This window comes from Oncorhynchus keta, chromosome 32 (assembly GCF_023373465.1).
Source record: "Oncorhynchus keta strain PuntledgeMale-10-30-2019 chromosome 32, Oket_V2, whole genome shotgun sequence".
Lineage (NCBI taxonomy): Eukaryota > Metazoa > Chordata > Actinopteri > Salmoniformes > Salmonidae > Oncorhynchus > Oncorhynchus keta.
This window is the reverse complement of record NC_068452.1, coordinates 11,249,114-11,274,988: the sequence shown is the minus strand read 5'-3', so window position 1 is coordinate 11,274,988 and position 25,875 is coordinate 11,249,114. Positions and strand designations below refer to the sequence as shown.

The 25,875-nt window shown below is 42.9% G+C and overlaps 4 protein-coding genes across 5 annotated transcripts in view; 1 reads left to right on the top strand and 3 right to left on the bottom strand.

Annotated features, from left to right (window-relative positions):
• The window catches only part of LOC118365128 (zinc finger protein 883-like), a 99,430-nt gene extending 96,409 nt beyond the window's left edge, over positions 1–3,021 (bottom strand). Inside the window, exon 1 of one of the 2 annotated variants that reach the window (XM_035747086.2) lies at positions 2,385–3,021. In XM_035747086.2, the coding sequence (XP_035602979.2) occupies positions 2,385–2,733 (349 nt within the window). In that variant the 5' untranslated portion in view covers positions 2,734–3,021. The remainder of the gene's footprint in view (positions 1–2,384) is intronic. The other variant, XM_052490205.1, reaches the window with a different exon arrangement.
• LOC127914382 (uncharacterized) overlaps positions 1–25,875 on the bottom strand; it is a 402,938-nt gene that overhangs the window by 271,998 nt on the left and 105,065 nt on the right. The gene's annotated exons all lie outside the window — the stretch shown is intronic.
• Positions 1–25,875, bottom strand: part of LOC118365091 (zinc finger protein 501-like) — a 289,246-nt gene that overhangs the window by 165,416 nt on the left and 97,955 nt on the right. The gene's annotated exons all lie outside the window — the stretch shown is intronic.
• Positions 1–25,875, top strand: part of LOC118365106 (zinc finger protein ZFP2-like) — a 136,995-nt gene that overhangs the window by 50,251 nt on the left and 60,869 nt on the right. The gene's annotated exons all lie outside the window — the stretch shown is intronic.

Below are 25,875 nucleotides of genomic sequence, written 5' to 3'. Positions count from 1 at the left end.
AATTTTTCTTTTTAAGTATTCTGAATATTACAGCACACTATCAGCGCAAGATCAGGAGTGCAACTCAAGGAAACTCACATTCAGCTCTGTGTCTATTCACTAATTCACCACTGTGGGGGAAAACTCAGGGGGTCATCATTGGCTGACTGCAAAAATAGCCTCCATTTTCAGGTTGCTTATGAGCGCATTTCACACTACTTCGGATTATAATTATATGGCTCGCTTGAATCTCCTGCTTAATACGTTTGTGTTGTCACAAATCAACTGCTTTACACTTAAAAAAACACTCATCACCAGTAAAACGCTCTTTGGCTAGCCATCAGCATGACAATGAGGGTTTGTACACTAAGTGTTTAACAAATTAACCCATAGTTTCACCTAACAATAACATAGACCTACTGTAGGACCCATAACGTCACCAAACAATAACATAGACCTACTGTAGGACCCATAACTTCCCCTAACAATAACATAGACCTACTGTAGGACCCATAACTTCACCTAACAATGACACAGACCTACTGTAGGACCCATAACTTCACCTAACAATAACATAGACCCACTGTAGGACCCATAACTTTACCTAACAACAACATAGACCTACTGCAGGACCCATAACGTCACCTAACAATAACATAGACCTACTGTAGGACCCATAACTTCACCTAACAACAACATAGACATAGGACTTTAAATCATTTAATACATTTACATTTAATATTTCAGGTGAAACATGGAATCTAACATGTATTTGACCTGATCACCAGATCATTTTGTGAATAATCCCACTAGGCTACTCTGTAATGTGTTGTCATTCTAAATGCCCTGAATTAAGGAAAAAAGCTATGTGTGTTGTACAATAGCCATCAATGAACAGTTCTCTACACATGATGAGCAAAATATATCTGTTTCCACTAACGAGACCCTACTATATATCAAGCAGAAAATAACACATTATTAACACCAATTTGTTAGGGATGTTGGATCCAACGTGGAGCACAGCATAACTGTCTTTACCAGAGTAATGAATGAAGAACGCCAGGACAGCGGAGTCAATCACCACCTTCCGGAGACACCTGAAACCCCACCTCTTTAAGGAATACCTAGGATAGGATAAAGTAATCCTTCTCACCCCCCCTTAAAAGATTTAGATGCACTATTGTAAAGTGGCTGTTCCACTGGATGTCATAAGGTGAATGCACCAATTTGAAAGTCGCTCTGGATAAGAGCGTCTGCTAAATGACTTAAATGTAAAAAATGTAAATGTAAGAAGCACTTTGGTTGTTGTTGCATGTCGTGATGTTTGTCATTTGACTGGCATTCAGAAAATGATTTCCTGGATCAGCTGATGATAGTTGAACATGTGACTGTCACTAAATTGCTACAGTATTAAGAATGATGTGTAATTATTGAAGAACCGCATTGATGACAGCATCCATTTGGGTGTTGTCAATAAAGTTAAGGTGACTCTCTGTTAGAACCACTGGATTTAGCAAACACTGAAATGATTTAAGATTTCTGTGCCAATGAAAACTGTTTTCCCAGCGTAATATAAGGAGACACTAAATGTTACGTAGTTAGAGAGCATTTCAGAGATCTGAATACAAAAAAACTGTACTAACAGGACAATAACCTAAACCACAGGAGCTTACCAAGATGACATTGAATGTTCCTGATTGGCCTAGTTACAGTTTGGACTTAAATCGTCTTGAAAGTCTCTTGCAATACTTGAAAATGGCTTTTTAGCAATGATCAACAACCAACTTGACAGAACAGGAAGGATTTAAAAAACAATAATGAATATTCACATGAAGATCAGTCACCTATTGGATGACATCACAACTTCCCATCAAGCCAACTCCTTGAAGGCCTTACTATTACATCACTCACTCCTTTTTTTAACCTTTATTTAACTAGGCAAGTCAGTTAAGAACAAATTCTTATTTTCAATGAAGGCCTAGGAACAGTGGGTTAACTGCCTGTTCAGGGGCAGAACGACCTTGTCAGCTCAGGGATTTGAACTTGCAACCTTCCGGTTACTAGTCCAACGCTCTAACCACTAGGCTACCCTGCCGCCCCTTCTAGTCTGCAGTTGTCAACAATAACAAAACTATTTTGCTCAAAACATTTATTTGTTTCCCTTTAGTGTGTTTATACTTTACTGTATTTATATATCACTTTTTAACAGGAAAATGTGAAACATCCCTGGGGGACGTCATGAACAATTCATACAGTACAAAAACATATTCAAGTGTAGAACGCCCTTTTAAAAATCGCACATTAGTTCAACAATTGCAGAGTTTGTATCCCTGTTTAAGATAGTACTCACTGTATGTACTGGTGTTAATCAGATCAATGTCCCTGTTTTATAAGATAGTACTCACTGTATTTACTGGTGTTAATCAGATCTCTAGTCTGCTCTTCTTCGTCCTCCTCAAGTGTGACAGTAATCTCCCCCTCTTCATCCGTTATTCCAAAAACTTCTTCATCTTCTACTCCAAAAACGGCATCATCCTCATTTTCTTTCACGGTAACATCCTCCTCCTCTTTCACTCTGAACGCGTCTTTCACTGTAACGTCTTTCTCTTCATCTTTCACGGTAACAGCCTCACCCTCTACTTGTTTTTGTATTGTAACAGCCTCCTCTTCCTCCTCCTCTTTCACGAGAGTTTCTTTCTCCGTCCAGCAGACCACCTCTTCTTCAGCAGGAGGAGAGTAGTTTAGTGAACTCATGGTCAGGGATAATAGCTAGTTAGCATTAGCGAATAGACTAGTGCTAACTTAACCAGCCAGCTAGTTGACTTACAACGTAAATATTAAATTAAATGGGGTAGCTAGTTGTTTACACATAAGTATGTTTAAATCCTAGTGGCAATTAAACCACGAAATTGTCTAAAGAACTTGAACGTTCCGACTTCGTTGGCTAGCGAGCAACCAAGGTGGCTGCAGTTGTTGAAAAAGCGTTCCGTCCACTAGATTAAACGTCACACTAGAAACATCGCCTGAAAGACACATATCGCCATCTGCTGTCTGGGGGGAGTAAACGCAGTTGAGGAGGGAAAACTTTATTTTCTTCTTCATTTAATTATAATATTATAAATCAGTTTAGGGAAACGTGTTTTCCTCTCCATTAATTAAGAATATTATATCAACACGTACAAAGAGCAACAAGTGTTAGATGCACTATTGTAAAGTGGCTGTTCCACTGGATGTCATAAGGTGAATGCACCAATTTGTAAGTCGCTCTGGATAAGAGCGTCTGCTAAATGACTTAAATGTAAATGTAAATGTTATTTGATTAGGTCAGATGTTTTTTGAGAATTTAAAACAAACTCTACATCTACTCCACATCTGTATTTCTGATTCAGTCAAATAACTAGATATCAAAAGTATCACCTAGTTATTGATACCCTTGATAAAGATGAGCAGAAATGTATGTATAAAATAAATAAATCAATTGTACCCACTAACAGATATTTTAGCCCAAAACCTGGTTCCCTCTCTGCTAGGAGGCTGAAACTTGGCCACAAGTGGATCTTCCAGCAGGACACATCAACATCCACAAAGAAACGGTTAATTGGGCACAAAAATCAACATTTTCAATGGCCATCTCAGTCTTCGGACTTGAACTCCATTGAAAACCTGTGGTTTGAATTGAACAGGGCAGTCTACACGCGCAGACAAAAGAAATCAAGGACCTGGAGAGATTCTTTATGATGGAATGGTCTAAGATCCCACCCATGTGTTCTCTAATCTCATAAAACATTTCAGTGTCGTTATCCTCCCAAGGGGAGGGTGCTGGAGTATTGAAAAGAAAAGATGGGTGGCAATAATTCAGACCCCTACCTTTTGAGAATTACATGTTAAAATATATCTCTTTCTCTGAGCAATCCCCCCCCCCCTTTAAGATTTAGATGCACTATTATAAAGTGACTGTTCTACTGGATGTCATAAGGTGAATGCACCAATTTGTAAGTCGCTCTGGATAAGAGCGTCTGCTAAATGACTTAAATGTAAATGTAATTGTATCAGTATAAAATAATATTATTTATTTATTTGTTTTTACATACAATATAGCTCAGTATTTGAATTCTGTACTTTATAGAGTCATCTTTATCATGGGTGTCAACAATTTGTCCACCAATTTGTACCTCCATACTGCTGCTACATGGTGTAACAATACATCATGTAGATGTATATAATGAACAGACTAGGTCTATACTGCTCCTACATGGTGTAACAATACATCATGTAGATGTATATAATGAACAGAAGAGGTCTATACTGCTCCTACATGGTGTTACAAAATAATTCAAATCTACATTTAACTCAACTGCGCTACCCACTCCAGTCAGCAGGTGGCGGTCTGGGAATTTAAGGCAATGCTGTTGGTGTGACATATAATCTAGTGGACGGAACGCTTCTTTCAACAGCAGCAACAGTTAGTCAGCCACCTCGGTAGCTTGCTACACAACATAGCTGAACCAGTACAGCTCTTTAGACGCTTTAGTTGATATGAGCCACTGTGTTTTAAACCCACTTCTGTCGTCTAGTTAGTTACCCGATTAAATTTCATATTTACCTTGTTGTCATTCGTCAGCTAGCGGCTGGTTATGTTAGCATTAGCCTAGCTAGCTAACATCCTCGACCATGAGGTCACTAAGCTACTCTCCTGCTAAAGAAGATGAGGTCTGCTGGATGGAGAAAGAGGAGGATATCACAGTCAAACAAGAAGTGGAGGGCGAGGCTGTTACTGTGAAAGTATCGGAAGATACGTTCAGAGTGAAAGAGGATGAGGATGTTCCAGTAAAAGGAGAGGAGGATGCAGTTTTTGGAGTGAAAGAGGAGGAGGGGGAGATGACTGCCACATCCAAAAAGGAGGAGGAAACTGGATACCTGGTCCCGGTTTCCCAAACGCATCTTAAGGCATCCAATGGTTCCAACGGTGAACTTAACCGTAAGATGGTTTTGAGAAACCGTTCACTGATTTACACTAGTAAGTACTGTCTTAAATACAGAGGCACAAACTCTGCAGTTGTTGAACTGATGTGTGGTGTTAAAGTGGAAATCTGCAATTGCTACATCCATATTGTGACTTTTAAATTATTTATTTATAGCCATTGATTCTTGAAGAATATAACACATGCCTCATGAGCTTAGTTCAACTGTTGTACCCCATCAGAACCCCAAATAAGCTTTTTTTACTCCAATGTTTATAAACAATGTAAATCAACACTGTATAGCCTCAACATGGTTAAAACTATAATGTTGATATCATGGATGGTCAGTCCTTGCATCCATAGGTCTGTCTATGAATTTTGAAAGTAGTTACTTTTCTCCAACCCCATCATCATCTTATTACCAAAACAGTGGTGGGATGACAGATTTGTTATTGTTTGAACTGCAGATTGGTTAGTTGTGTGGAGCAACAAAATGGCTGCCCAGAGACTTGGTTTGGTAAACAGCTGAGGGATGGGGGAAGGAGAAGTGTAAACACTCTCAAATTAATAGAGAACGCTATTGTAGAAACCGTAACCCAATACCTAGCGACCTCGTCAAGAAGTTCAGACATCTTGGCGTAACAGTTATAAGGTGTTGACTTGACAGTCGCTGGACACAGGTTTGAGTTAAGCTCAGGGCTACCCCCTGAATTCACTACAATATAAATACAAGGACTGGCCATCCATGATGTCATATTGATAGTTTAACCAGGTTTCTAGGCTATATAATATATTCTAGAATTCATCCATGATGTCATAATGATAGTTTAACCAGGTTTCTAGGATATATAGTATATTCTAGAATTCAGACATCTTGGCGTAACAGTAATATTTAATATCTTGGCATAACAGTTATAAGGTGTTGTCTTGACAGTCAGTGGACCCAGGTTTGAGTCCAGGTCAGGGATACCCCCTGAATTCACTTTTTATTTTTTACACTATTTTTTAATTGATTGTTTACATGAAGTTAGCTCTATTTATGGAATAATATATTTTTTTCCTTTATAAGATCTCTTAAAAACAGTATCGACAACAACGAGTGTCCTATGAGGGGTAATAAGAGGCAGTGTGTCAAGATGAGTCCCAGACACAGGATGAGATTGAGAGACTGGCCCATGAGCTGCAGAACATCAAGAAGAAGTACCTCACTCGGAAACGCAAAGAACAGCAGTGCAGCGAGAAAGAGAGGAGCCTGGCCCAGGTGGGACAGTCGGTGCTCCTGCCCCAGCGCAGAATTCACTACACTATGAATACAAAGACTGGACATCCATGATGTCATAATGATAGTTTAACCAGGTTTCTAGGATATATAGTATATTCTAGAATTCATCCATGATGTCATAATGATAGTTTAACCAGGTTTCTAGGCTATGTAGTATATTCTAGAATTCATCCATGATGTCATAATGATAGTTTAACCAGGTTTCTATGATATACAGTATATTCTATAACCCATCCATGATGTCATAATGATAGTTTAACCAGGTTTCTAGGCTATATAGTATATTATATAACTGCCAGTGTAGATTTCCTGTGGTGGTCAAATGTTTAGAGCTGTTGATAAGTCATTGTATAATAGTCAGCCAATTTTTGTTCATGCCATTGCATTAAAGGCAAGACATACCTAGATTCAATTACATTCATGAATTGGTTTGAAACCTTTGTTTTAAACCGTTCTCAAAGTTGGTGCCTTGGCGGATTTGTAAGAAATGGTTTGTCATGAAACACTTTTTAAAATGTATTTAAATGTAACCATTATTTAACTAGGCAAGTCAGTTAATTAAGAACAAATTCTTATTTACAATGACTGCCTATCCCGGATGACGCTGGGCCAATTGTGCGCCACCCTACGGGATTCCCAATCACGGCCAGTTGTGATACAGCCTGGATTTGAACCTGGGTGTCTGTAGTGATGCCTCAAGCGGGAGCCCCAAAATCATGTTCTAGTGCTGTCCCCAACTAAACCACATCTTGGTCAAGCAAGAGCCATCTGTTCTTTCTAAAAATCGCCCAATGTGTTTTTATAAAATCTATATGTTCTGAACTTGTCTCATGCTTTAAGCATGCTGTTTGATTAAATAAATAACACACACAAATGACTAGAGGGAGCAAAGTACTCAATATTACCTGACTAGAGGGAGCCAGTCATCAACAACCTTTTTGTAAAATTTGTATTTTACCTTTATTTTACTAGTCAAGTCAGTTAAGAACAAATTCTTATTTTCAATGACAGCCTAGGAACAGTGGGTTAACTGCCTTGTTCAGGGGCAAAACGACAGAGTACCTTGTCACCTCGGGGATTCGATCTAGAAACCTTTAGGTTACTAGTCCAACGCTCTAACCACTAGGATACACTGCCACCCAGACGCAACCTAACCAGAATACCCCCCCCGCTGCTGGACTTTGTAAATTCTGCCGTTCTGCTCCTGAAGTTTTCAGTAATAGACTAATAAACTACAGATAGACTAGTAATAGACTACACCAGCAGTCGGCAACCTTTTCCGGTTGGAGTGCCAAAATATCTAACCATTTCTACCAATCTGTGCGGCCGTTATGATTTTCATATGCACATTTTTTGGAACAGTTTAATTTAATTTATAATATCTCAAAATTATTGTCTGTGATTAATCTACATTCTATCTAAATGAAAATTTTACAAATCTAAAAGTAACATTTATTGCCATTGCCAACTATGTAAAAACAATAGCGTACATAAAGCCAACAAATAAATACATTTAATTTTTCAGGTAGAAAGTATCCTGATAAGAATAAATATCCTAGAAATCACTTTGGCTGCACATGGCCTGTCTACAACAAACTTGAAACATTGTATAAAATATTCTGGGCCCTCAGTTTCCTGGCGCCAGTGAGTTCGGGACAGACATAGCTGTCGGCTATTTTTGCAAAGGATAAGAAGTCATCAGGTATTTTATGACATTTCCACTGGATCAGAACTTTACATTTTTCCCTTTCATGCCGAGTGGTTATCGAAATGGTGAGAGCTGGAAATGTTTTACGAAAATACTTTGAGGAACTGTTGTCATTCGCATTTGATTTTGATTAGACTTTGTTTACTTATAGTTTGAGGTGAAGAAAAAATGTGTTTGAGAAGCTCCACAACTCATTAGTGGTGGTGCGTTAAGACAATCAGAAATACTATCAGACATCCCCAAATTGGCACATTTATAGGCCTACATTTGCGCGCAGGCCAGGTAGACTAGTCCTACTTCTATATGCGTAATTAAGTGTGCGTTCTTACTCAACATTGACAGGAGTGTTTCAAACAAGAGACAATAAATTGACAACCGACGCATCTTGCGGGGTCAGGTCTGGGTGGTCTGCCAGGGACCGTTTCATTTAGTATCCGTTTGGGTCGGCAAGGGGGATGAATGTATTTCCCATAGTATGAGTTATTTACTCTGAAAAATTAGAACCTAACACTATAATTACTGTTCCCTGAAGGGGGGAAACGAGGTACAACACCTGTTTGGCACCACCCCCTTCCTGGTTCGGTGAAAAGTGGTATTAAATTTAAGGAATAAATCTGAGCCTCACGCTCATCACCTGTAAAAGGTGGAGCTTCCAGCAAGGTGTGAATTTAATAGTATGTTGTACCTTGTTTCCCTCCTTCAGGGAACAGTAGTTATAGTCACAACGTTACGCTTGTCATATGATGAACTTCAACTTAAATACGGGATCTTGCTGTCGGGCAGTTTTTTTGTATTCTGAAATTCACTTAAACTATGTATCAATTAGTGGCTCCTTATTTTGCGCTGGGAATTTTCGTGGGCACGGAAATACTAAATATTTTCAGAGTTTGCTAAATCCAATGGTTTTTAACTGAGAGTCATCTTGTAATCCAAGATGACGTAGCAGTAAGATGTGTTTGTTGTGAATGTTATGTTTGTTTTGGTCTTTTTTTGTATATATTGCAATATATTTCAATCTCTTTTTTCGTTTTTACATTTAATATACCTTCCGGCAATACGCCTCACCCAATGTGATACGAATCTGCAATGTTTTAGACCTTATAGCTAGAACCGCCATCAGAAGATAACCAGCTGATTAGCTATTATCTATTTAGTCATTGTTAGCCACTGCTAGCGGCCTTTACCTTTTTAGCTCAGACATCAGCCGCTTTTAGCCTGGATAATACCTTCCAGTCTGCACAGCGCGATATCAACCCTGAGCATATCGGACTGTTTTTCTCCACTACATTATCTTATTCTTGCCGTAAGCTCTGGACCATTACACCGGATAATCATAGCAAGCTAGCTGCCACCGAGTGGCCCAGCCCCGAAGCTAGCCTTGAGCCAGGCCCATCTCCCGGCCTGCTCAGTGTACCCTATGATCTCTCGGCTACACAGCTGATGCCTCCCAGACTCTTCACTAAGACGACTAGAATCCACTACATCACCGGATTCCTGCCGTAAGCTCTGGACCGTTGCACCGGATTGGCTATAGTGGCTAACACCCTTGTCCCGAAGCTAGCACCAGTGAGCCTCGAGCCAGGTGCATCACCCGGCTAGCAAACAAAATTACTCCAGCTACAATGCTTATTTTGCCAATTGACCTGGACCAGGTAGTAATGACTACCTAACGGCTTCCCTGGTTCATATATTGCTCTTCACTGAACCCTATGATCAATTGGCTACATAGCTGATGCCTGCTGGAGTGTTCATTAATCACGGTACTCCATTTTGTTTGTTTTGTTTATCTGTCGGCCCCAGCCTCAAATTCAGGCCCTGTGTGTAGGCCCTCTCTGCCCATGCATCGCCATTTTACCAGTTGTTGTTGTCTTAGCTGATGAACTGTTGTTGTCTTACCTGTTGTTGTCTTAGCTTGCTCTCCCAGTCAACACCTGTGATTGCTTTATGCATCGTTTTATGGCCCTCTCTGTCAATTTGCCTTGCATACTGTTGTTTAGGGTTGTTATCATTGTTTTATTTTACTGTGGAGCCCTTAGTCCCACTCAACATGCCTTTTGTCCCACCTCCCACACATGCGGTGACCTCACCTTGCTTAATTAACTAGTGCCTCCAGAGATGCAACCTCCTATCATCACTCAATGCCTAGGTTTACCTCCACTGTACTCGCACCCTACCATACCCCTGTCTGTACATTATGCCCTGAATCTATCCTAACACACCCAAAAATATGCTCATTTTATTCTCTGTTCGCAACGCACTAGACAACCAGTTCTGATAGCCTTTAGCCGTACCCTCATCCCACTCTGTTCCTCGGGTGATGTAGAGGTTAACCCAGGCCCTGTGTCTCCCCCAGGCGCTCTCATTTGTTGACTTCTGTAACTGTAAAAGCCTTGGTTTCATGCATGTTAACATCAGAAGCCTCCTCCCTAAGTTTGTTTGACTCACTGCTTTAGCACACTTCGCCAACCTTTATGTATGTCCTTGCCATGTCTGAATCCTGGCTTTGGACGGCCACCAAAAATTCAGAAATGTCCATCCCCATCTACAACATTTTTCATCAAGATAGAACTGCCAAAGAGGAAGGAGTTGCAATATGCTGCAGAGATGGCCTGCAGCATTCTGTCATACTTTCCAGGTCCATGCCCAAACATATTGAGCTTCTAATAAAAATAAAAAAATCTCTCCAGAAATAAGTCTCTCGCTGTTTTGCCACCTGTTTATAGACCCCCTCAGCTCCAAGCTGTGCCCTGGACACCATATGTGAATTGATTACCACCCATCTATCTTCAGAGTTCGTTCTGTTAGGTGACCTAAACTGGGATATGCTTAACACCCCGGCCGTCCTTCGAAAGTCAAGTTAATAAACAGATCACCGACCATTTCGAATCCCACTGTACCTTCTCCGCTGTGCAATCCGGTTTCCGAGCTGGTCACGGGTGCACCTCAGCCACGCTCAAGGTCCTAAACAATTTCATAACCACCATTGATAAAAGACAGTACTGTGCAGCCATCTTCATCGACCTGGCCAAGGCTTTCGACTCTGTCAATCACCGTATTCTTATCGGCAGACTCAACATCCTTGGGTTCTCAAATGACTGCCTCGCCTGGTTCACCAACTACTTTTCAGGGTGTCAAATCGGGGGGCCTGTTGTCCGGACCTCTGGCAGTCTCTATGGGGGTGCCACAGGGTTCAATTTTTGGGCCAACTCTTTTGTGTGTATATATCAATGATGTCGCTCTTGCTGCGGGTGATTCCTTGATCCACCTCTATGCAGACGACTCCATTCTGTATACATCTGGCCCTTCTTTGGACACTGTTAACAAACCTCCAAACGAGCTTCAATGTCATACAACACTTATTCTGTGGTCCCCAACTGCTCTTAAATGCAAGTAAAACTAAATGCATCTCCTAAATTGTCTGACTTAGAATATGTGGACAACTACAAATACCTAGGTGTCTGGCTAGACTGTAAACTCCTTCCAGACTCATATTAAGCATCTCCAATCCAAAATGTAATCTAGAATCGGCTTCCTATTTCACAACAAAGCCTCCTTCACTCACGCTGCCAAACATACCCTCGTAAAACTGACTATCCTACCAATCCTTGACTTCTGCGATGTTATTTTCAAAATAGCCTCCAACAATCTACACAGAAAACTGGATGCAGTCTATCACAGTGGTGTCCGTTTTTTCAACAAAGCCCCATATACCACCCACCACTGTGACCTGTATGCTTCCGTCGGCTGGACCTCGCTACATGTTTGGCGCCAAACCCACGGGCTCCAGGTCATCTGTAAGTTTTTGCTAGGTAAAGCTCCGCCTTAACTCAGCTCACTGGTCACCATAGCAACACCCACCCATATCACGCGCTCCAGCAGGTATATCTCACTGGTCATCCCTAAAGCCAACACCTCCTTTGGCCGCCTTTCCTTCCAGTTCTCTGCTGCCAATGACTGGAACGAATTGCAAAAATCGCTGAAGTTGGAGACCTATATCTCCCTCACTAACTTTAAGCATCAGCTATCTGAGCAGCTTACCGCTCGCTGCAGCTGTACACAGCCCATCTGTAAATAGCTCATCCAACTACCTACCTCATCCACATGTTTTATTTTAAGTTAATTTGCTAAATTGTAATTACTAAGTTACTATGGCCTATTTGCCTTACCTCACTCCATTTGCACACACTGTATATAGATATTTCTGTTGTGTTATTGACTGTACATTTGTTTATCCCACGTGTAACTCTGTGTTGTTGTTTGTGTCACACTGCTTTTCTTTATCTTGGCCAGGTCGCAGTTGTAAATGAGAACTTGTTCTCAACTGGCCTATCTGGTGAAGTAAAAAATAATTGTGAAATATCGTGATCCAAAACAGAAAAGCAGGCCCAAACCATGATGCTGCCACCACCATGTTTGACAGTGGGGATGGTGTGTTCAGGGTGTTGCTTTTATGCCAAACATAACGTTTTGCATTGTTGCCAAAAAGTTCAATTTTGGTTTCATCTGACCAGAGCACCTTCTTCCACATGTTTGGTGTGTCTCCCAGGTGGCTTGTGGCAAACTTTAAACAACACTTTTTATGGATATCTTTAAGAAATGGCTTTCTTCTTGCCACTGTTCCATAAAGGCCAGATTTGTGCAATATACGACTTATTGTTGTCCTATGGACAGAGTCTCCCACCTCAGCTGTAGATCTCTGCAGTTCATCCAGAGTGATCATGGGCCTCTTGGCCGCATCTCTAATCAGTCTTCTCCTTGTATGAGCTGAAAGTTTAGAGGGACGGCCAGGTCTTGGTAGATTTGCAGTGGTCTGATACTCCTTCCATTTCAATATTATCACTTGGATCATTCAGAGATCCTCACTGAACTTCTGGAGAGAGTTTGCTGCACTGAAAGTAAAGGGGCTGAATAATTTTGCACGCCCAATTTTTCAGTTTTTGATTTGTTAAAAATGTTTGAAATATCCAATAAATGTCGTTCCACTTCATGATTGTGTCCCACTTGTTGTTGATTCTTCACAAAAAAATACAGTTTTATATCTTTGTTTGAAGCCTGAAATGTGGCAAAAGGTCGCAAAGTTCAAGGGGGCCGAATACTTTCGCAAGGCACTGTATATATATGAAATGCATATTGAAAGATAAATATTGAAAGATAAATGGCATCAACATACAATTGAATTCAAAATAGAAGAACATATTGGAGAAAGCACTAGCCAATACAGTACTGCCATACAGTAACAGTACTGTCATACAGGCCTAATATCACATCTCAAGATATCTTTGTACACAAATTGTTCAATATTTTATCACTTGAAAGATTATACGCAACATTTTGCTGCGTGGCAATACTGTGTTTGGATTCTGACGGGCATTTATACAAAAGAGGTAGTCTAGACACTGTATTCATACCATCATGCATTTGAATCTCATCTACAGCTTCCATCTAAGATATTAATTTCCCTCCACAAGGGGGCGTACATGTAACGTTTCCAAAATGGGATAGTATTGTCCATGTAAGGTTTCCAAAATGGGATAGTATTGTCCATGTAAGGTTTCCAAAATGGGATAGTGTTGTCCATGTAACGTTTCCAAAATGGGATAGTGTTGTACATGTAACATTTCCAAAATGGGATAGTATTGTACATGTAACGTTTCCAAAATGGTATAGTATTGTCCATGTAACATTTCCAAAATGGGATAGTATTGTCCATGTAATGTTTCCAAAATGGGATAGCATTGTACATGTAACGTTTCCTAAATGGAATAGTATTGTCCATGTAACGTTTCCAAAATGGGATAGTGTTGTCCATGTAACATTTCCAAAATGGGATAGTATTGTCCATGTAAGGTTTCCAAAATGGGATAGTATTGTACATGTAATGTTTCCAAAATGGGATAGTGTTGTACATGTAACATTTCCAAAATGGGATAGTATTGTACATGTAACGTTTCCAAAATGGTATAGTATTGTCCATGTAATGTTTCCAAAATGGGATAGTAATTGTCCATGTAATGTTTCCAAAATGGGATAGCATTGTACATGTAACGTTTCCTAAATGGAATAGTATTGTACATGTAACGTTTCCTAAATGGAATAGTATTGTACATGTAACGTTTCCTAAATGGAATAGTATTGTCCATGTAACGTTTCCAAAATGGGATAGTAATTGTACATGTAACATTTCCAAAATGGGATAGTATTGTCCATGTAACGTTATGACCCCTTGTGAGTTAATAGTATTGCATGCTGTAGTAGGCTATATAAAGAGGAAGATCTCCATTGACGATTCAGTTCGTTGTAACATCTCGTCTGGACAGGTCACCGTCGTTCGTTAGTTAGTCAACGTTAGCTAGTTTATTCTCACAATAGTGAGAACGGCTCTAGGTTGTAAACTTACATTAATGAAGTGTAAAGCCATGTTGGCTTTATGGAAACGATATACAATATATGGGAAATAATATAGTTCAGGGAAATAATCCAAACCGGGTTGTGCCAAGTTAGGACATAACGTTATCTAGCTAGATAACGGTACTGTACTGTAGCTCATACAACGCCGACGGTCAAACCCGGCTATCTAATATTTACCTTAATTAACTATAGTAAGGTTATGGCAGCTATTCACAGAAAAACATAATTGTCTTCGTTATTCATTATTAGTATGTTATATTATTATTATATAAATTATTTCGAGACATACTAAGAGCCAAACATCAACCCAAACTTAACCTTTTTATCTTGTTGTCGCATCCAAACTTGTCACCATCGTTTTCAGTTGTAATTGCGAAGTTCCCGGAAGAAGTCCAGCAACAACGGAGGTTCCTCGATGAACCCACCTTCTAACAAGTTCTTTGAAGAACCTTTTGGGGCTGTTTTCATTGACCAAGAACCTTAGGGGATCTGAGAACAATTCCAGTTGAACCCTTAATTTTTAGAGTTGTAGTCGGCTCTATTTACTCTCAGATTCAAAACATGATGATTAGCATCAACGATCATGTCAGCTGCTCCAATACAGTATGAGGTGAGACGGTGAACTGATGTTGAACTGGGCAGTCAGTCATTCATTCTGTACTTCGAGTCTGGTCTATCGTTGTTGGTATTGAAAAAGCCTACTGCACATTGTGGTGGAAAATCTAACCAATCAGGGGAGACTTTGTTATTTCATCATTACAATCAACCTTTATTTGATAAGAATTTCAATAATGTAGCTGGTCAGCCGTACACTCTGAGGTGGAAGGCCGAGAGCTCGATGACACAAGGAGTTCAGAGGTCTTATATAGTCAAACTATCTTGTGCATATAGAAAACACGTGATCTTGGTATGTGTCCGTGTGTGGAGAACGAGACACAGACTAACTGAATTGTTCGTCTCGTTCTGTAGCAACAGCTAGTTATTCTAGTTTACCAGTGAGGTGTCAAAACAACAGGAAATCACTCTAGACACAGTTCCTCTGAAGTAGATCAAAGGTTCCCTGAATTGGGGCAAGCAAGCTCCTTTGGCCTGTCTGCCGAGAGGGTGTGTGGTTGCACACCCAGACAAACAACACATTAGAATTCATATAAACTTAAAGAGGCTAACATCGATTTTTCCCCTCACAACATTGCACAGAGATAAATCAGACCCAGCCTGAACTGTGTGATGTAGTAGGGAGTTGTAGTTTCTCTAGAGATCAATCAGATCCAGTCTGAACTGTGTGAACTAGTAGTGCGTTGTAGTTTCTCTTGAGATAAATCAGACCCAGAATGAACATAGTTTAGCGCATAAATCGTTGTAATTAACTACAATAACCAAAATCCACTGCGCACCTACTTGTCTTGTCTGTGTTTCTTTTACACCTGAGTTAAGTTGAAAAGAAAGAGTAAAAACTCAGACGATAAGAAAAGCTCAAACCAAGTTTATTCACCCACTGAGTCACACAGCTACATAAGATCAAGACATATTCACACACGCACTGATATTTAACCCTTTATGCTAAGTCTCCTCCTTACTGGTATTTAACCCTTTATGCTGAGTCTCCTCCTTACTGGTATTTAACCCTTTATGCCCAGTCTCCTCCTTACTGGTATTTAACCCTTTATGCTGAGTCTCCTCCTTACACCTCTGTTGCTAGGCAGAACTGTTGTGGCCTAAATTCCTCCCTCCTCACCGCTGTCCTGTTGACTTGTTCCAGACCGTGGCCCTTCTCCCACCTCACGGCTGTCCTGTTGACTTGTTCCAGACCGTGGCCCTTCTTCTCCCACCTCACGGCTGTCCTGTTGACTTGTTCCAGACCGTGGCCCTTCTTCTCCCACCTCACGGCTGTCCTGTTGACTTCTACCAGACTGTGGCCCTTCTTCTCCCCACCTCACGGATGTCCTGTTGACTTGTACCAGACTTTGGCTGACAGACATTTTGACAGAATGTAAACGTTCTACATTGCCCTCTCTCAAACAGTGACATAAGGATATTTAATATTTTCAATTTCAGAAGTCAGAACCCATCACCTGCTATGTAAAAGATACAGAAGAATGCACAACGGTCAATACTATCCGGGATCCTTGGGACATCCCTACCCTAAACACTAACCTTAACCATTTTTAAATGTCAATTTCGACGGGCTAGGGACGTCCCAAGGATGTATCTCTACCTGAAAATACATGATCTAAGTGATTGATCGTTGGTATTCAGCGGTCATAAAGCCTCATTTACTTTAATAATCTACTAAAATAGTGATTTTGTCAGACAGCATAGACAGCAGCTCTACACTTTATTGACTGACTGATCCTTCCATCCCCCCTCAGCCTTCCTTTCCTCTGAAGACCCAGTGAGGGTGGAACTCAGTCAGAGAGCTGTTGAGGGACTGGTGAGGAGGAACACTTCTACAGCTAGAGAGGTGAGGTCACACATGGTTAAGATTTACAGTATATCACAAAAGTGAGTACACCCCTCACATGTTTGTAAATTTGAGTATATCCTTTCATGTGAACACTGAAGAAATGACACTTTGCTACAATGTAAAGTAGTGAGTGTACAGCTTGCATAAGTGTAAATTTGCTGTCCCCTCAAAATAACTCAACACACAGCCATTAATGTCTCAATCGCTTGCAACAAAAGTGAGTACACCCCTAAGTGAAAATGTCCAAATTGGGCCTAAAGTGTCAATATTTTGTGTGGCCACCATCATTTTCCAGCACTGCCTTAACACTCTTGGGCATGGAGTTCACCAGAGCTTCACATTTTGCCACTGGAGTCCTCTTCCACTCCTCCATGACGACATCACGGAGCTGGTGGATGACCTTGCACTCCTCCACCGTCTGTTTGAAGATGCCCCACAGATGCTCAACAGGGTTTAGGTCTGGAGACATGCTTGGCCAGTCCATCACCTTTACCCTCAGCTTCTTTAGCAATGCAGTGGTTGTCTTGGAGGTGTGTTTGGGGTCATTATCATGTTGGAATACTGCCCTGCGGCCCAGTCTCCGAAGGGAGGGGGATCATGCTCTGCTTCAGCATGTCACAGTACATGTTGGCATTCATGGTTCCCTCAGTGAACTGTAGCTCCCCAGTGCCGGCAGCACTCATGCAGCCCCAGACCATGACACTTCCACCACCATGCTTGACTGTAGGCAAGACACTTGTCTTTGTACTCCTCACCTGGTTGCCGCCACACACGCTTGACAACATCTGAACCAAATAAGATTCTTGGTCTCATCAGACCACAGGACATGGTTCCAGTAATCCATGTCCTTAGTCTGCTTGTCTTCAGCAAACTGTTTGCGGGCTTTCTTGTGTATCATCTTTAGAAGAGGCTTCCTGGGATGACAGCCATGCAGACCAATTTGATGCAGGGTACTGCGTATGGTCTGAGCACTGACAGGCTGACCCCCCACCCCTTCAACAATGCTGGCAGTACTCATATGTCTATTTCCCAAAGACAACCTCTGGATATGACGCTGAGCACATGCACTCAACTTCTTTGGTCGACCATGGCGAGGCCTGTTCTGAGTGGAACCTGTCCAGTTAAACCGCTGTATGGTCTTGGCCACCGTGCTACAGCTCAGTTTCAGGGTCTTGGCAATCTTCTTATAGCCCAGGCCATCTTTATGTAGAGCAACAATACTTTTTTTCAGATCCTCAGAGAGTTCTTTGCCATGAGGTGCCATGTTGAACTTCCAGTAACCAGTCAGTATGAGGGGGTGTGAGAAAGATGACACCAAATTTAACACACCTGCTCCCCATTCACACCTGAGACCTTGTAACACTAACGAGTCACATGACACCGGGGAGGGAAAATGGCTAATTGGGCCCAATTTGGACATTTTCACTTAGGGGTGTACTCACTTTTGTTGAAAGCGATTGAGACATTAATGGCTGTGTGTTGAGTTATTTTGAGGGGACAGCAAATTTACACTGTTATACAAGCTGTACACTCACTACTTTACGTTGTAGCAAAGTGTCATTTCTTTAGTGTTGTCACATGAAAAGATATATTTACAAAAATGTGAGGGGTGTAATCACTTTTGTGATATACTGTATGTCCCCTTACCGGTTCATCACGTCAGCAAAAGGGAATATGTTCCATCATCTGTTTATTTACATTAGTGCAAGTTATCCACTGATTGGTGTAATTTCTCACCTCTTTTGGCTGTATGAAAGTTAATTTCTCCTCAGACACAAACATTTGTTCTTTGATATTATGAAGGTAATTTGTGTCAAGTGTACTTTTCACCCCATCTCTTTACATTGAATATTTATATTCAGTGGCCTGACTGCATCCAGACTGTCATAGGCCCATCCTGGTAGATCTGAACCTAATGCAGCTTAGAGTGATCGGATGACAAAAGTCACATTTAGGTGCCAGGTGTAACTGAAGCTGTAGATGCTCCATATCCATTACTTTGAGTGTTTTATATAATATGACTGAATGTGTTTCTTTCTGTGTTGCAGGGGCAGTCAAGACATGGATTAGCAAGGCCGCAGAACATAACATAAGCAGAGCTGTGGGAGACCACAAGCCCCTGGTAGAGCCGGGGGTGGTGTTTACCACTCCACCACACCTTTCAGTAGTTGAATCCTTTGACGTATTGTTGATTTAAACTTTTTTCATTTTCAACAAATGAACTGGGTTAGTTGAAAAGTGATACTTAATGCACTATATTGACAAAGTGGAAGGTAAATTGGTTTAGCAAGAGTCTGTTGGTCATTGGGTTCATTTGTAATATGTTATCAAAACAAGCTTTATTTATACAACACATTTCAGACATGGATGCAATGCAATGGCTTCACAGGAAAAAATGAAAATAAACAATTATTTACCAATCAAAAATAAGTGGATAAAAAACAGAAAGACTAATGAGCATTCTATGGAAATACCAAGAATTGGAAGCAATCTTGAAGCTTGTTTTACTCCATTGTTTGTGTTTCTCAGCAAGAAAACCAAAAATGTCCCTTATATAGAAGAGGGATCTAACAAAGAGTCATTGACAACAACCAAAACTACAGGTGTGGTTTTAGGAGGGGTTCTGAAAGACACTATGGGGGTGTACACTGAAAGTTGACTCGTAACAACAACTGGGACATAAAAGACACCCACCAAATCTGCCCAAGAAGAGTCAAACAAAAGAAAAACCCACACCAAACTTAAAGACAGGAAGAAACATTGAAAAAAATAATTTATTACCATCTATACCATTCAAACTTTACAAAATCATAATTCTCATTCATTCTTAATTAATTCTATTTACAAAAACATCAAACAAAAAACAAACCTCAGGGGAGCATCGTCATACCTTTCCCTATCTCCCCTTCCCCTTCCCTAATCTATCCCCTTACAAATCTCACTAACACTCCCAGCCCTAATCCCCCCTTCCACCTCTCCTGTGCCGCATGCTGCCCCCACTTCCTCTCCTCCCTCTTCATCCTCCCCCTCAAATCACCTTCCACCCTCCTCACTATCCCTTCCACCCCCCAATCTCTCCCTGTCTTGACTAAATTCTGCCTGGCTTCCCACAGTCCCCTTTTAAAGAGACTGATGAGAAGCCAGAGCAGAAACCTGTCCCTATCCGTTCCCCTCACTCTCTCTACGCCTCTCTCTAGCCTAGCCCATGTCAACACAAAATCACTCCTAACCACACCTAGCAACACCCGTGCCCTAGCCCATACTAGTCCGGCAAAGGCAGTCCCAGAAGGCATGGCGCACAGTCTCCTCCCTGCCACAAGCAGATCTTGGACAGGTGGGGGATCGCGACAAACTATGCCGGTACATGATGGAACGTACCGGCAAGCACTTGTGGAGGCTCAACCAATTCAGGTCCTTGAGCCTGTTGTCCAGGCCCCGCGCCTGCACTCCCTCCCAGACCACTGACGAGATGCCCGCTACGGGCGCAGGACTCCCTGCCTGCCTGACCTCCTCGTACAGGTGCCTGTGGTCTAAACCTACTTGGGCAACTTCAACCTCGGGGTGCGCACGCAGCCGCATGGCCAAAGTGCCACGGCAGCTGTTCCGCCCGAGGACCCGCGTTAGACCACACCATTACGCTTCTCGCTTGATACGAGAAGAACACCCGCAGGAGGTAACCGGACGGGTGTATAACTGGCTGAGCAAGCTCCGCTAACAAAAAAGAAACAAAAATTGCATCCAGCTTGAGGGGGAAATGTGGTACCCCCCTACCTCCCTCCCCGATGGGACAGAGCATGCGCGTCCTGGCGACCCACTCGTACCTGCCACCCCACATGAACTGAAACACAAGCCTCACTAGAGACCTTCTCAGACAAGTCGGCAATGGGTAGATGTATGCCAAATACAAAAGAGATGGCAATACATCCACCTTTAGGACCAGGACCTTGCCCATAAAAGACAAATACCTAGCCTTCCACATTGCTAGCTTCTTCTGTACCACTGCGATACCCATGTTCCAGTTCAGCGTCGCTGAGCCAGAGGTCTCAAAATGGACCCCGAGAATCCTCAGGGCCCCCTCACAGAGAGATAACCCCCCGGGCACATCCGTCCTACCGCGCCATCTTCCGAAATACTTAACGGAAGACTTTGCATGATTCAGAACCGCCCCCGACGCTTGGGTGAAATCCCCAATGATGGCAAGAGACCTTGTCAGGCACGAGTCCTTGCACAACAGCAAGGAAGTGTCGTCGGCGTACTGCGTCATCTTAACACGCAGCCCACCACTCCCAGGGATCAACAAGCCCTCCACCCCTGTGTCTGCCCTAATGGCAGCCCCCAGAGGCTCCATGTACAGTACGAAAAGGAGGGCCGAGAGTGGGCATCCCTGCCTGACCCCAGACGAGAGGTCAAAAACGTCACCTAAGTGACTATTTACACTAACTCGACACCCCGCTCCGACATATAAAGTACTGATCCATCCTATAAACTTCTCCCCAAATTCTAATCTACCTAACACCCTGAATAGAAAAGATCTATTCACACGATCAAAAGCTTTCGCCTGATCTAGCGCTGCTACCATTAAAGGCAGCCCTCTATCTTCAACCCAAGCGATGGAATCCCTGATCAACTGTAGGTTCCATCTTATAGAGCGGCCCTCTACCCCGCACGTCTGATCCTCGTGGACGACGTAGGGAAGGGCTGTGCGCAACCGGTCTGCTAAAACCTTTGCAAGAATCTTGTAATCTACGCACAGCATGGTCAATGGCCGCCAGTTGCCAAGGTCAGTTGCTTCCCCCTTCTTATAAAGAAGTGACAGCACACCAACAGCCATTGATCCCCCCGGGACCCCCGTCTCAAGGATGGCCTTCAAGACCCACTGGTCCAAGTATACCCCAAAACTTGAGGTAAAACTCAGCCGGCAGCCCATCCATCCCAGGCACCTTCCCTTTTCCCATCCTCCTAAGAGCGCTCTCAACCTCTTCTAATGAGATCTGGGCCTCCATCACGTCTCTAATGTCCTCTGGCAACCGCCGGGACAAGTGTTCTAAAAACACGTTTCCCTGCTCTACATCTATTTCCCTTTCCTTAAATAAACCTTGGAAATGATCAGTTGTCACCCTGACCATTTCCTCTGGTTTACTTACTATACTACCATTTTCTTCCCTAACTCCATGCATTACCTTCCTACTCTGCCTGGCCCTAACCGACTTAAAGAACATAGCGGAACAAGTCTCATTATGTTCTAGAAAGCCACTATGCGCACGCTCCAGGAAAGCTCGAGCCTTCTGCTCCTGCAGCTCCCAGAGCTGCGCCTTAAGCTGCGAATCTCTCCCAGTCAATCGACCCGCCGAGGTTGCCTGCCTCGTACTCGAGTTCAATTAACCTTTGGATACGATCCACCTCCCTCCTTTCCTCCCTTTTTTTCCTTCTACAATATCCTATTATAAAAGCCCTAATTCTCCCCTTAACTAAATCCCACCACTCTAACACCCCCTCGCACATGGACCGGAGGCCGTCAAGCCTCCGAAAGAAACAAAAAAATGTGTCAACGAAAGCCTGCTCCTCCAGTATATCCCGATCTAACTTCCAGTACCCCCTACCGAAGAGGCAGACTGGCGATCCTACCTGCAGGAACACCCCGTCGTGATCCGTGAAGAAAACAGGCACCAGCCGCCCAGACAACTGACCCAAAGACCTGGATACAAAAATGTAGTCGAGCCTCCGCGCAACCCCCCTGGAGTTGCGCCATGTAGGACCGACCATTGCCGGAGTAGTGTGCAGACCATGGCAAGCCATTAGCCCAGAGATGGCACCTGCACTGCTATCACCGCCTACCCCTAAATCTATATTAAAGTCTCCTCCTATCACCAAGTGCCTGTTTGTAACACACAGGGGCGCCAGACAGTCCACCATCTCCCTCCTGTCTGCCGCCACCTGTGGCCCATACACCCCAATTAACCTATATCTAGCTTCTCTAAACTTAACATCTATCCCCAAAACTCTACCCTGCATTATTACAAAAGTGTTCTCTATTTTAACCTCTCTATGCCCACACAAAATCCCTACTCCTGTTGAGTGCACCCCTCCTATGCCCCAAAAAGATTCCCCCTTATCCCACTCCCTCTTAAATCTACACACATCCCCACCATCCTCAGGTGAACCTCCTGTAAAAAACAGAAATCAAACCCCACACCCTCTAAATAACAAAAAAACGCCCTCCTTTTAACATTATTCCTTAACCCCTAACATTTAGACTAAAAAAGAAACCGAACTATTCATTTAATTATTAACAACAAATAAAAACCCCAAAAACCAAAGAAAAAACAGGAGACTCACCCGATGCTCCCTGGTCCATCTCCACCGGCGGGGACGCCCTCTCATCTCCTGACGCCCCCCGTCCTCCATCCCAACCCATGACCCAGGCAGTGTGTTGGGTCCTCCCTCCCCACCCACCACCCCCCTCCCTGTTTGCCTCGGGGCTGCATGTAGGGGACCCCATCTCCTCAAACAGGAGTTGGGATCCCTCTAGCAAACAGCCCACCGACCCTCACTGAGTCATCCACTAAAATGCAAGGGGCTGAGGCAAACCGGGAGGACAAATTACCCTCCCCGCCACTCTCTTAGCCCCCCTCCACACCCCCTCCCTCTCACTACCTGCCAAGCTCCCCCTCTTCATCCCTTCTTTGGTGAAGGAGGTAGCGGGGAGACACAACGTCCCATCCCCGCTAAATCCTCCACCAAATCCCTAATTCGACCTCGAGGAAGCCTGGCAGGCTGTCCCCCCACTCCTTTCCCCCCATCTCCCCTCCCTCCCCACACCTCCCTCCGTCCCCGTCACTGTTCCCTCTTCCACTCCTTCTCGCACCACTGTCCCACTCTCCCTCTTCTCCGCTCCTTCCTGTTCTTCCGCGTTCTTTTTCTTCTCTCCTTCTTTTTCCTTCTTTCCATCTTCACTCCTCTTTCTTTTCGCCTCTTCCTTCTTCCCTTCTTCGTCCTTCTCCGTCCTTTCCCCTGTGCCATCCGTACAATCCGCGTGCGTCCTCTCTTTCCTCCCCCCATCCCCCGCTCCTCCCCCAGCTGCAGACGCGTATTACCTGTGACGAGACGGGCAATCACGCCACAGGTGTGCTCTTGAGCCACACCCGTGGCAAGCCTTGGCCTCGTCACACTCCCTGGCCTCGTGCTCTTCCGACCCACAAAACCGACACCTCTTGGCGCTGCACGAGGCCAGGATATGGCCATAGGCCATACAACACCTGCAGAACGGGGGCTGACGTGCATAGTAGAGTGTTCCCCTGTCAGCCCCCAGGGAGAACATCGCCGGAGGATGGAGGTAGCCATCCTCACTCTTCGGGGACTCCCTGAGTAACGCCTGGAAACCTCTTCTCCCGTCCCAGAAACCCAGGGAGTCCCTGAGGTACCTCGCTGAGGAGACATTGTCCATGTACCTCCCCAGAAAGGCCCTCACTTCTTCATCCTTCACATGCGGATTGTACATGTTTACAGTGACCACCCTGAAGTTGTTCTTTGCCAGGCTGGTCACCGCATAATGGCACAGGGGTCCTTTTTTTCCCGCTTCCTTTGCCATCTTCAATACGTCATCATGTTTCTCTTCCTTGTAAAATGTCACATCAAAACCTTTTTCATTTGGGTTGCCTTGGAGGCAGAGCACTTCCTTCACCTCTATCTTGAGGCATCCCATCAATATGGTCCTTCCAAAAGTTTCCCTGCCCCAAGGCACCATCTCCTTTTCAGTCCATGAAAATCTTACGGTATTTGCTATACCAGTCCCCGGAACCGACCTGGTTTGCTTGTTTGGATTCATTTTTTTTTTCTTCTTCAAAATAAGGCTCTCTTCAGTACAAAAACTTCAACCTGAAAAGAAAACCTCTTTGACCAAAAAGTAGAGCAACTAAAGGTGTTGACTCTCCACATCTATCAAAACAACTGGAACACTGGGCCAGACACTCTTAAATAGAACCTGGACCAGCTCAGGTGAAACACCTTCCCACTAACGAGATGACAAGCCAGCACAGGTGTGACACCAATCAGTGCGTCCTACGTGCTAAAAACCAAAACCTGTAACACCTTCCCCCTTAGGACAACAAATATATCCTATATTTTTCTATTTCACATTATCAACTATAAACATGGTTTCCATTGGCTGTCAAAAATTTAAAACATGAAGAAAAAAATTCCCCCACGAGCTTCTAGAACTCTCCTCTTCCTAAAACTCACTAGCTTCTGGAACTCTCGTCCCCTTGGAACGAGCCCAAACAAAACTCATCTCCAATACAGAAAAACATGCAGTCAAAATAAATTGTGATCCATGGCAACCCACTGGCTAAACACAAAACACAAATATTTTTAACTGCCCACCCTTGAGACAATCAGCAACCAAGTTGTCCTTACCACAGACATGTCTGATTTCAAGAGGAAACTCCTGCAATATCCGTAGTAACTTTCCACATCACTGCGGAGCTTCTCTCTCTTTTCAGGGTTCACTGGATAGGCATGTTGTTGGATCTGGGCCCAGTCCCCAATGTCATGCTCTAGTACATTTGGGTTGGTACATCTGAGAATGAACCCTGATATTCTAAAAGCAGGGCAACAATGTCAATATAATTGTACCCCAAAATTGTCAGTTGGTTGCATAAATAATTACTAAATGTTACATGAACTGTAAATATGAATTATCAAAACCAAATATACACCCCTTTGTTAATATGTGTTAACTTAATGGTGAGGCATGGAATAATAAAACATGTATCTTTTGTCAGGCTGAATGTTTGAAATATGAGGTGATTTGAGTCATGCTTCTTCAGTAGTGGAATAAAGACAATTAGCACTTGAATGTTGTCAAGAAATGCTTGAATGATGAAAGATGGTTAATAAAATTGATTCTAGACCAATTTATTATACTGCATCCATGTGTATTTATTTATTTTAACCTTCATTTAACAGGAACCGAAAGGTTGCTGGATTGAATCCCGAGCTGACAAGGTAAAAATCTGTCATTCTGCACCTGAACAAGGCAGTTAACCCACTGTTCCCCAGTAGATCATCATTGTAA